This window comes from Ambystoma mexicanum, chromosome 14 (assembly GCF_040938575.1).
Source record: "Ambystoma mexicanum isolate Mex_15411 chromosome 14, UKY_AmexF1_1, whole genome shotgun sequence".
Taxonomy (NCBI): domain Eukaryota; kingdom Metazoa; phylum Chordata; class Amphibia; order Caudata; family Ambystomatidae; genus Ambystoma; species Ambystoma mexicanum.
The window spans coordinates 432,646,933-432,658,601 of NC_090940.1; the positions used below are offsets into that span (position 1 = coordinate 432,646,933).

The 11,669-nt window shown below is 44.2% G+C and overlaps 1 protein-coding gene across 9 annotated transcripts in view; it reads right to left on the reverse strand.

Moving 5' to 3' along the window:
• The window catches only part of ABCD4 (ATP binding cassette subfamily D member 4), a 683,911-nt gene that overhangs the window by 288,266 nt on the left and 383,976 nt on the right, over positions 1 to 11,669 (reverse strand). For all 9 annotated transcript variants that reach the window (XM_069637624.1, XM_069637622.1, XM_069637620.1 and 6 more), the window contains 2 exons: positions 7,533 to 7,624; positions 6,537 to 6,626 (listed from right to left, as the gene is read on the reverse strand). In XM_069637624.1, the coding sequence (XP_069493725.1) occupies positions 6,537 to 6,626; positions 7,533 to 7,624 (182 nt within the window). The remainder of the gene's footprint in view (positions 1 to 6,536; positions 6,627 to 7,532; positions 7,625 to 11,669) is intronic.

An 11,669-nucleotide genomic window follows, 5' to 3' on the forward strand; every position in this document is an offset into this window, starting at 1 on the left:
ATTTCCTTCTAAAATAGTTCTACAACCCCAATGTACCTGAAATAGCAGAGTTCGTTATCGGGTCATCGACGGATCCTTCTTGAGAGGCTCCCTTTAAGACAGGAGCCACGGATCGTCGAGATCCCACGAGGAAAAAGGGGTGAATGACGACGGCGAGGCAGCAGCTTCGTTCCTAGCGGTGCTCGGCGACGGCAGAGCGTTGGCGTCCTGCAAGGAAGAGGCGTGCACGGCACCTCGATGACGATAGTTCAGGACCGCAAAGAGATTGTGAAGAACTGTGGCCCAGCAAGGGCGTCGAATCGTCCGGCATCTCTACGGTCGTCAGGTGGCGGGAAACCCACCGGCGGATGCTCCTAGGCGCGTCGGCGGCCTCCACTTTCTACTGCGGGACAAAGCGGTCGACGGTGCAGGCGAGAGCGTCCTTGGATCAAATGTTACTTAGGCAAAGGGAGCACGGCGGCTTCGTTCGGCGACGATGATGGACAACAGTGTCCGGGCGCTTCTCCTTGTGATTCCGCAGCGTTCCCCGTCTCCGGTCGGCAGCCTGTCGTAGGTCCGTCTACCAGGGAGCTTTGCCAAAGATCAGCTGGTGCACAATGGTCCCTCGTAGCTTGGGGAGAGGGCGCCTTACCAGGTCCCTCTCTAGGTCAGTCTTTGGAGATACAGCAGCTTTAAGATTGATGAAGTAGAGCAGCATCAAGACTTCTGTTCCAGCAGGGCTTCAAGGTTAAGCTTCAGTTTCAACTCCAGTTTCTCTTCAGCTTCTGAACACATATTCTAGCAGTGAGAGGCCCTCAGATATACTAGTTGATCTCCCATTCATTCTGCTGGGTCACACTCAGGCAAACAATTGGTCAGAAGGGCATTCATGCAGGCAGGCATCCAATCAGGTGCATAGTGCATTCAGGCCATTCACTTCTCTCCAGACGCTCACAACAATTTATGTTTATTGGGACAAGTACCCAGCCATTCAACACTCCACACTGCATTCATACCAGTTTCGGGCAGGGCTGTCTCAGTCATTGTGTCAAACACCAGATACTAGTCATCCACAACACAGAATGCGTATTTGTCACACACTCCATTCACCCAGGTCCCACCCACATGGTGTACCCACAACATACAGTCACTGGGAAGGCTCCAGCCAGTCTGGCCTGGACTTCGCAACACCACCATATACGGAACTTCCACCCAACAGCTAGTCAGGGGAAAGGGACAGAGTCAGGGCTTCCCAGGACTTTGGGAAAACAAGGTAACAGGCAATAGAAAGCAAGAGGCCCAGGGGCTATCTTGTTTCCTATCAGGAATCAACTGATTCCAATGGCAGGGCCTGGGTATCCCAAAATGGAGGATACTCAGAGCACCTGTCAAATTCAGCATGGAGCTGCCACCAGCCCATACCCTGCGCTGTGGGCCACACACAGGTGCCCAAAAACATACACTAGGGGCGCAGGGCTGTACCCCCACCCATGGATGCCATAAGGGTATCCCATGGGTCTGTACACCAAACCAAAAGAGAGAGCTGCACCGCCAGGAGTCCCACATGAACTCCTGCACGGAAAATACAACAGAACACACGATAAAAGGCAGTAAAGGACAAGGATACGGAGGCCCTGTCCCTCCGATGCATTTCCAGCATCACAGTGCCTAAAATAGCTTTTTCCACCTCGGCAAGTGAAAAGGTAATGCCTAAATCAGCCTTAAAAAGGAACAGAGGAGTTAAAGAATCTTTAAACATAATAGCCCTAAAGTGTTGGACCCACACACGGTCCAATATAGGACAAACCTAGTCTTGAGCATCGTCTCTGAAGCCACATGCCACAAGGTTCCAAAAACCTTTTATATCATTCTCACGTCTGGAGCTTTCTAATCTTTACCACTGGGATTCATAAAACTGTTTTTTCTTAAGCCTCAAAAGTTTTTTTTTTATATTCGCTCTTGGCCATGAACCTAGCACCCGCAGTGCTATTATTAGCTCTAGCAACATGCCATAGCACGAACATGGCCCTCCGGCACTCTGCATCAAACCACAGGGCATTATAGCGAGCCCCCACATGGACCCCTTACCAATCGGTTAACAGAGGAATACCAGTATTCCTGCATAAATTAGTGATAAGAATTAATCATTTCTGGCTGACTATTAAAGTAGCAGCCGGGTCCTCCAGAGAAGACTAACAAAAAGCTTTCTCTCACCGATTTCACACTGTCCAATATTTCAGCCAGCTGCCCTTTGGACTTGGTTTGTGAGCCAAAATCATATAATCACTACTCAAAAAAGGCTCTGAGCCAATAGATATGGGCGCCATATTCCATCTGATAATTAGCGGATCATGATCACTCTCCGGGCAGGGGCCAACCTCAAAGCTGTTCACCCAGGAAAAAGAGTAACCGTCTACCAGGCAGTAATCTATTAAAGAGTAACTGCCCGCTCGACCAGAAGTATATTTCGGGCAGACATAGTCATGGGACCCATTTAATTCAACCAGGGCAGTGGCATTTAAGAAATAATCTGGTAGGGCATCACGGGGGTCTCCTGCAATCCAGTTATTACGCTTCTAAGACAAGCCTAAGAGCAGGCGCCCCACATGTCTGAGAGGTTGCCATTAAAATCACCCATAATGACTATACCAGATCCATTTTCACAAGAGGTCTGCCAGACATCAATTTGGGGATAAGATATTCTTTAAGTCCTCCTTTGGGTGGAGGTAAATATTCCCAATAAGGATTCTATCGTCCCCCTTGTTTCCCTGTGTGATAGATAACATAAGAATTTGATCTGATTGTGTATAAATAGTAGAGGGTCCCAGTCCCCAAACTTACAAACCAAAGTGGCAAGTACTTTACATGGTCTGCCTGCCCCCTCCCGTATAGGTTATTATCCAGCAGTCAGGAAAATGCTTCATCGGCACAGTCATCAAGTAACCATGTATCCTGGAGGCATAATACATCAAAATGTCTTAACCAATTCAGCCAATCACGATCATCCAATTTATTGGCCATCCCGGCCACGTTCCAGCTCGAGAATCGTACAAGCAAGGGAGAGCTTGCCAAATCAATCTCCTTGCTACATCCATTCAATTGGCTCATACCTATATTATTAACTCCCGGCCCATTATAGTTATGTCCGGCCCGAGTAATCTGGGTAGGAGCCAATTTAAGCCCAGTTTAAGTGACCCTGTCTGCCTGGGCTGTTGTACAAAACTATAAACTATATCCTTTGCCTGGTTTGCGATGTTGATCTTTAAGAGCGGTGGCCGAGCAAGTCTGAACGGAGGATAGCACAGGGGCAACACGTTGGTCTTGGAAGCAAGACCACACAGAGCAACAGAGGTTTGAATCCCGGATCTGTGCTTAGAAGCCAAACTCAGGTATGGTATTAGGCGAGTTATAAAACACCAATTAAATAAAATAAAAATAATCCCTAGTGAGGTCACAAATAAGACCATGCGAGGAAACAGGAAGAGGTAAAATGCCAGCTTATACAGAGATAGTGTTTACAGGACCATTAACACGACTGTTGCTGGTGTACCAGGAAATGTGAAGGTCAGACTAGCGCAATTACATCCTCGTAAACCTCAATACCTTTATCTGCCAGCCCCTCCCAACAATTCAGAATGCATGAGCGAAGGTAAGTGTTTGTTAAAGAGAAACAAATATTACAACCCTTACAATACATGTAGTATAATCATTTCTTATTGTGGTATAACATTTTGTTTTCGGCATCTTTGATAAAGCAAGCATAATAAGTGTTATTATGTAGTCCGACTGGCATTTTAGTACAGGCAATTTGGACATGTTTTCATACTTTGGCATGCATTGTTCATGGTAAAGCCAACTGGAGTACGTTCTTATGTGGGGGCACTGCCATATATTGGTAGAACAAACATGGACATGTTTTCTTATAGTATCATTGCTGGCATTATGCACAAAGAAAACATGAGTATGTTCTTATATGGGAATACTAGGGTATAATGGTGCAGTCAGCATGGAAATGTATGGGCAAAACCATTGTGAAAAGGTGTTATACTGGCACATATTGTGGGAAAAGGCATCATGAAAATGTGTTGAAGAAATGCTCCTGAGCGCTGTTGGTGACCTGCATCTATTGGATATTTTCATGAGTTACCCTACAAAACCAATTGCAAACTGTTTGGCTTTTTACCCAATTTATTTTAAACGTGCGCTCCAAAATGCACCATTTGAACCCATTATTTAAAAAAAATTCTCGGGGAATGAACCCCACTTGAACACCCTTTATTGGTTCGGGCTACCTCACTATGCTCAGTCGTTGGGGCATATCTGGGAAATATACTTATGCCCCTCCAGTTAAAAAAATTCACCAGTTGCCTCTGCCTGGGTCCAAGTTGACTGGAGGGATTCCCAGGTAAACATTCTAATCTGTGGTCCGCCAACATTATACGAATGATACATGTCCGACGAGTATGTGCCTCAAAACATTGTGTGTTGTGGGCACAAAAGCAAGGAAATGGCCATTTTGATAGCTGGAGATATTACGCTGCTGGTCCTGCACGTAGGTGGCTTCACGGTCAGTATAGGTCAAATACATTTTTTTAAACAGCTGCCTCTGTGAAGTACTATAAGACATTACTTTTTGCCGACAGTGCTAATAAATTTACCGACAAAACCAGCTACATGAAAATACTGGTCTGCAAACAGAAAAAAAACATTGCTAAAGATGACTGAACCAAAAACTCCTGGGTGTACCGAACTTTGGCTTCGAGTATAGTTTCTTGCTATTCGGCTCTTGTAGAATACTTTGACATTCTCATTTGAATACAATGCAACATGAAGTCAGAAAGGCAAATAAAGACTTCAGTTTGCAAAACTGAATAGAATTAGACCAGACAAATCGCTATCACACTGCTGAAAAATATCTTCTATTTTAATATGCTCTTTAGGGCATGATTTGTTACAGATTCTAAGACAAAAAAGGTGTTCATTTTTTATACTTAGCCTGCAAAAATACAGGAACATCTTTTCTTTTGGCAAGTGTTTATATGCAATGTGCACTTTTTTCAGTTGGAAAAAACAAACTGAAAGAAATGTGCATAGACACTTTCAGTTCCTATCATATCACTTCCCATTGCGTGCGTCATAGTCCCCCCTTTTCTTTTTTTTAAGGAGTTGAGTCCTGAGTTTAACATTATCTGATATTTTATCAGGAAATTATAAATTGCATATGTTTGTGTATTGGTGAGAAAGAGTGGCTAGGATAAGTGAAAAGTGACCAGCATTTGTTTGGGTGGGGTGAATAGTTGTGAGATGGAGTTCACACATTACAGATTTCCTCTTGACTTGTGTCCTGCATGAGCCGATATGAACCATTTTATACATTTCTATGTGAGCTGCAAAGAAGTTTCGAAACTCAACCACATCGACTTTGCAACTGGATAAAGAATGCAATGCATCTTATTCACAAATGCAGTCCTTATGCACATTCGGTCCCTTCATTTTGGTTAAATCTGCATTATTTATGGCTTTTATACTTTAAATAAAGATGCTACATTAATTACAATGAAGAGAAAAAAATATATAGAATGCAGTGTGTTTTTTGAAGTTTGGAACATGATTTATTAAATAAAGCAACTATTCGGCTTCATATTCAGCTTCGGCCGAATAGTTGATAAACTATTCGGTATTCGGGCGAATACTAAATATGCTATTCGGTACAGCCCTAGTCCCAGACGACTGATGGCTTTCCAGGAGAATGTTTTAATCTCTGGTCCATTAATGGGACATGAATGTTGTACCTTGGAACGGCACACCCCTGTGGTTGCACACAGGGAATTCAGGTACAAGCGCATCGCGCCCTCTCTGAATGACAACAGCGACACCTAGTGGTGAAATGACAGACATTTCTATATTGGCAACGCATCAGAGATGTGAAGAAGATAGGGACGTTTCTGGGTGACAAAAAAATACAATATGTGCAAAATATAATTTTCCAGTACAGTAATATAGATGGGTGCAGAGGCGACACCTGCAGTCGGTACATCAAAGCGCCTTATTGACGAGGAGGCCTTCCGTTTGGCAGTGGTGCCTATGCCCCCCACTTTACCCCGCTGAGTTAGATAGCCAGGCTGGAGCAGAGTGCTGTTTGAGTTCAGATATGAAATGTAATTAATGAATTCGTGTTTTCACAACACACGTCCTCCACATGCAAATATGATTGTGCAAATGGCCTACGAGTTTTGTTAAAGTCTGCACTCTTATGTAACTAAAACTTCTGACATGATGACGTGTGTTTGGCCTCATCTGCGGTGCAGTTCATGGTCTCATTAGTATAAACGTGGGGTGTTCACATTTTCTTGGGTACTGAACGGTCCCCTTGGGTCTTGGTAGCTGGAATTCCATTTCCCTAATACATTCAATACATTGGCGCTTGCATATATAGTTGCTGCAAGGTGTTGTCATGCCCCTCTCTGTTGAACTCTACGCCATAAGCTCTATGGTGTGACGTAGAGCTCTATAGTGAGACGCTGGTCAGCACTGGGACAGAGTTAGGGGCTGCTTACCTGTCAAAGTCCCAGCTGGGTTCAGCTTCGGCTTCACAGTCCTTCTGCTTCTGGACAAGTTCTGACATTGTCTCCTGGAGCTCCCCAATCCTGCAACATACATCTGTTAGTGTACCTCATTCAGAAATGTCTCAGCCACTTAGTGCAGCATAGTTAACGCATCTATAACGATTACAATCATTCCTTCGGACACCTTAGTTAGTTCTATTACTGTCCATTATGACCCAACAACAGCCCGTTACCAACATAGCTCAGTGTTCTGGCACACCTTAGTTTAATACTTCCTTACAAGTCAGACAATCACTGTACCTCATTACTTATCATAGTGCATTCTGTTACATCACAACTAGTTTCGGCAATTCATACCCCCACCGCAACCTAGACATTTACCACATCCCTCACCTGTTACAGTACATTCTGGCAGGCCTCTGCATTACACACTTTCCATTTGATACACCTGCATCTGTAAATGAACCTTGTTCCAAGGCCACAACGCTGCGACTGTGCCTCCAACCTGATAACACCCTTACCTCTTGTTCAAACCCCAGATCACCTCTTTCTTTTGAAAGGGGTTACCTGATGGACTCCAGACACTATCAGAAGTGCCTGCATTGGAGCATCCTTGGTAACAAGCTGATATTCACTGCGGGCGGTAGCCTGCCACATCAGGCTCTATGGGCAGACCAATAAGTCGGGACTAACCTATGCCTGATGAGGCCACACCACGCGTGGTGGTTGACACACATACTGGTGGTGGAACAACAGAGTGTATTCAGCCACATTAGGCACAGTGGTAGACACATTGGGAGTTTGCACTTGGCGCAGTATGTCAATGAGATGATACACAAAGTGGAAAGGGGGATTACTTGGGGCTCACCTTTGAGTGCATCCTTCAACAAAAACACACTGGATGCCAGTTTGGTGCATTAGGATTCACATCAGGGTGCACCCAGCAACACAACAAAACGATGAACAAGCAAAGGACTTGCTACTCACCTGTGGGTATATCCGGCCACATCAGACACTGTGGTGGACAGGTCGATAAGTTGGCTGAAGCAGCTTATCAGGTAGATTGACACAAAGGCATTCTGGGAAAACGTTCAGAGGAAACAAAATTGGGAAAGAAAATCAGAATCTGTCAAAACAGATGCAGGCTCCAAGACAGACAATGGCATGAGGGACAGGAAAAGGTCCCAGGGTGGAATGTTTGAAGCAACAGAAAGAGGGTCTGCGGCAGAATGCCCAGTGAGTCGAGGAAGGGGGACAGAAAGTACAGAGAGGTCGAGACAGGCAGCAGGGAAACCAAGTATTGATGGACAGAGCATGTCCTGAAGGAGAGGGGTTTCGTGGCAAATGGGAGACCAGAAAACAACTTGAGATGATGCAAAAGCTTAATCAACAGACTGAGAATTCAGGATGGGAAATATTCAAATGCAAAGAAAGTATTCAGCCTGGGCAATATTTTTAGGGACATAAGGTGGCTCTGTGCAAATAGAGTCCCCCGGACACCATTCAGGATAAGGAAAGAGAAAGTCGCCCGAAAAGACTGAATTAGAAGTTGGAGGCCGCTTCAACAAAGCTCCAGGACACAAATGAGGCTAAGAGGCACGCAGAGTGATTAAGGGTTCATCTAATCCTGAAATTTAAAGGAGTTCTTCCAGATGTACGAGATCACAGGAGCAGAAGGAGGCACACACTATCTGGTCAATATGAGAAACACGGCAGCTCTCGATTGGCCAGAGGAGCAGGCAAGCACTGGAAGACAATGCCCATCATAGTGGACACAGGGAAACTGCATTGCTACCACCATCCATGGAGGCATAGAGCGAGGTGCTGTATCCTGTAAGGAACTCTCTATACTAATGTACTGGGACCGCTATGCTCCTTGTTTGCAAACACCTAGGGAGGTGCAGAACCAAATAAGGTGCTAAAACCACTAGATCACTGTGTCCAAACCATTCGTTGTAGGGCTGGCGCCAACACTGTACCTTTCCACTAGGTCTCTGTGGCCTCTTCTGAGTTGCAGGCACCATTGCTATATAAGTGTACAGTGATCTTAGATCACTAGGCTCAAATACCTAATGCATTGAAAATATCAGTGACTTACCAAAGTACAAATAACCCACAAGACAATGTATACATCAGCCTATTGTGGAGAAGGAGCCATCATTGCACTTATGGACTAAGAGCCTACAAATCACGATGGTTCGATGTGTTACCAGAACTACTGAAACAGGGATGTACTGGGACCACAATAAATTCAGTGGTGGGGCATCAACCATCGTCATTTATCAGATCCCCGGGGTCCTCGTTTTCAGCTACTTACTGTGCAGGAGCAATTGCTATAACAACGTACTAAAAATACCTGGTTTGTCATGCCCAGCCACCTGATGTGTTGCTGGGTCCACAGCCATAGACACGTATTTATTTTGAAACATTAAGAAGTGTCTCTTGCAGCTGAAAATATATTAGGATTTCTTGGATTATCACGTCCACGACCTTCCTGCACGGAAGAAACAGCCAATGTACTAATAAATAAGGATCTCATGGATTCTGCTGAAAACTCTTCTGTGGCGCAAAAACGATCAATAGGCTAATGTGCAAGGATCCCATGGATTATCATGCCAGTCCGACAGCCCCCCACCGGACCCCAGCCTGACGCCAGTGCTGCAGGTAGCATTCAGATGCTAATGTACAGGGACCTCATAGATAATCATGTCACCCTCCTTTGGTGTCGAAACCGTCAATCAGATAATACACAAGGGCCCCAAGTGTTGCCATGTCCGACCCCTTCCAGAGTATAAGAACCCCATGCATTATCATGTCCAAACCCTTTTTACAGTACTAAAACCACCTAAATGCTAATGTACAAGGACACAATGGATTATGGAGTGTTGCAGAAACCATAAATAACCTAATGTTCTATAACCCAACATGTTATGTTTAAATTCCATCAGAGGTACAGGAATAATCACAGTAGTATTTGCAAACCTTCCATGGATTATTGTTAGTGCAGAATTCCATTTTTGGCGGGTCTGCTGTTATTTTATGGGACCTCTACTTTGTTCTGCTCTCCCCCCCTTTGGCTTTTGGGTTTTCTGATTTATTTCGGTGGTCAGAGAGACTTCTGCCGAAGTCCCCCTGCCACTATCTTCCTTTTTAGTATATGATCCTGTGGTAGCCCATATGGCTCCTAGGACAGGGGTACTATACAAGTGCCCAGTTCTTGCCTTAGGGTGATTTGATCAACTTATATTGGTTTTAGGGGGTAGGCTGTTGGCAGCTATTGATATGATATGGCATTTATAACACGCCTATACACAAGTGTTTCACCAGGGGTGCAAGCCCATTTACTGCATTTGTAAACTAATGTACCTTTATGGTAGCCATTGGGGTACTGTTTTTTTTCAATCCTACTGTCAGCCTTTTTGTTAGAGGGGGTTCTCCTTATGTTATGTTATTGTGATTTATACCACGCACCACTTCCATTTCCATGGTCTCCAGGTGCTCTGGTGGATCTGAAAAAGAAGGAGGTTTCTGAGGGCTTAGTTAGTGGGATAGAGAGGGAAAGCACTAGATAGCTTTGATGTGCTTTTGGTAGCTTCAATTCGGAAAAACCGGTCACTTTGTGCTGAGTTTGTTTTTAGTTGGTAAGGGTTAGGTGGTGTTTGTTGTATGAGTGTTTGTGATGATTTGTGTGTAATTGGTTTAGTTTTCTGTAGTGTGTTGTGGTTACTTAGGAGTTTCTGAGTGTGTGCATTTTGTGGTGGTTGTAGGTTTTTGCTGCGTAGAGGTATGTGTGTATTTTGTTTGGTGTTTGACTGAGAGTATGCAGGATATTGGAATTTGTTTTAGTAGGGTTAGTGATGTTAGCAGTCTGTGCCCTTCTGTGCAGTGGTTATGTTGGTCTGGCAGGCTTCATATTCTTCTATGGTAGTTTGTGTTAAAATACTTTATTTTGTTGGGGCATCCAGGTTTCGATTCATTAGGTTTTGGTTGTTTCTCTTGTGTTATGTTAGCTGTTTTACTTCCGACTGTATATTCTGCTTAGCTCTGCGAGTTAAAGAGACACGTTTTTAACAATGCTCTCAATTTAGGTTGTCTTCTGTTGTTTGTATTTCCTTCGGGAGTGAGTTACAAAGTTTTGCCGAGATGCAGAAGAATGTTAACCACCAAATGTCTGCTTTGAGTATTGTTATGGTTCGAGGCGAATGTTGTTGCTGGACCTTAGTGTTCGGTTTGGTTTGTAGGTGGAGATTTTTACCTGTATGAATTCCACTCCTTGGCCGTGGATTGCACTGTGGATTATGCAGTGTTTTGAGGGAAATAATTATTTTGACTTGTAGCCAATGTAGGGTGCTAAAGGAACCCCCAAAGTACACATAACATGACTGTTGTGCACACATGCGCTCTCTATGAGCCAATCATGGCACCCTCAGCTGGAACTGGTATATATTGTTTGACATTGATGTGTTTATGTCTTGGAATATGAGAGGAAACTCTCACTTCCTAAATGAAGATGGCCTACTAGCTAACATTCAAAATGTTCTGGTGGTAGCCCTCCAGGAGACCTGGCTCTGAAACTTTGCAAAATTGAAGGTCGGTGCACCATACAAAGTCTAGCAACGAAAGGGCCCAGAGGCCGCCCTAAAGGAGGTTTGTTAACCTCAATTAGACATCCATGGGTAGGAAGAACTACTAGTTGGTCTACTGATATGGTACTAGCAGTGAAAGTGAGCAGTCTTGAGTGCCAGGGTCCTTCCATTCCAGTGATAAATATTTACAATCCACTGAATGGAGTAAATAATAAAGTAACTATCAAGATGGTTACTAGGATCCCTGAAGAATGTGATGTTGTTACACCATTATCATATTAGGTGAACTAAATGCTAAGGTTGCTAGCCCACAGTATAATGGGAAAGATAGTAAGCTACCAGGACCATTGGATAAGAGTTCTTCCAACCCACAACCATGGGATAAATTGTTCCTTAAATCTCAATTAATTATGATGAATGCAAACTCTGAAAGCGATGGTAATAGAAGCGCTACACGCGTGAGTGGGAAATATCTATCTACCACTGATTATGTAGTTATCAATGAGTGAGCCAACGCTCTGGTTCTTGATATGGCAGT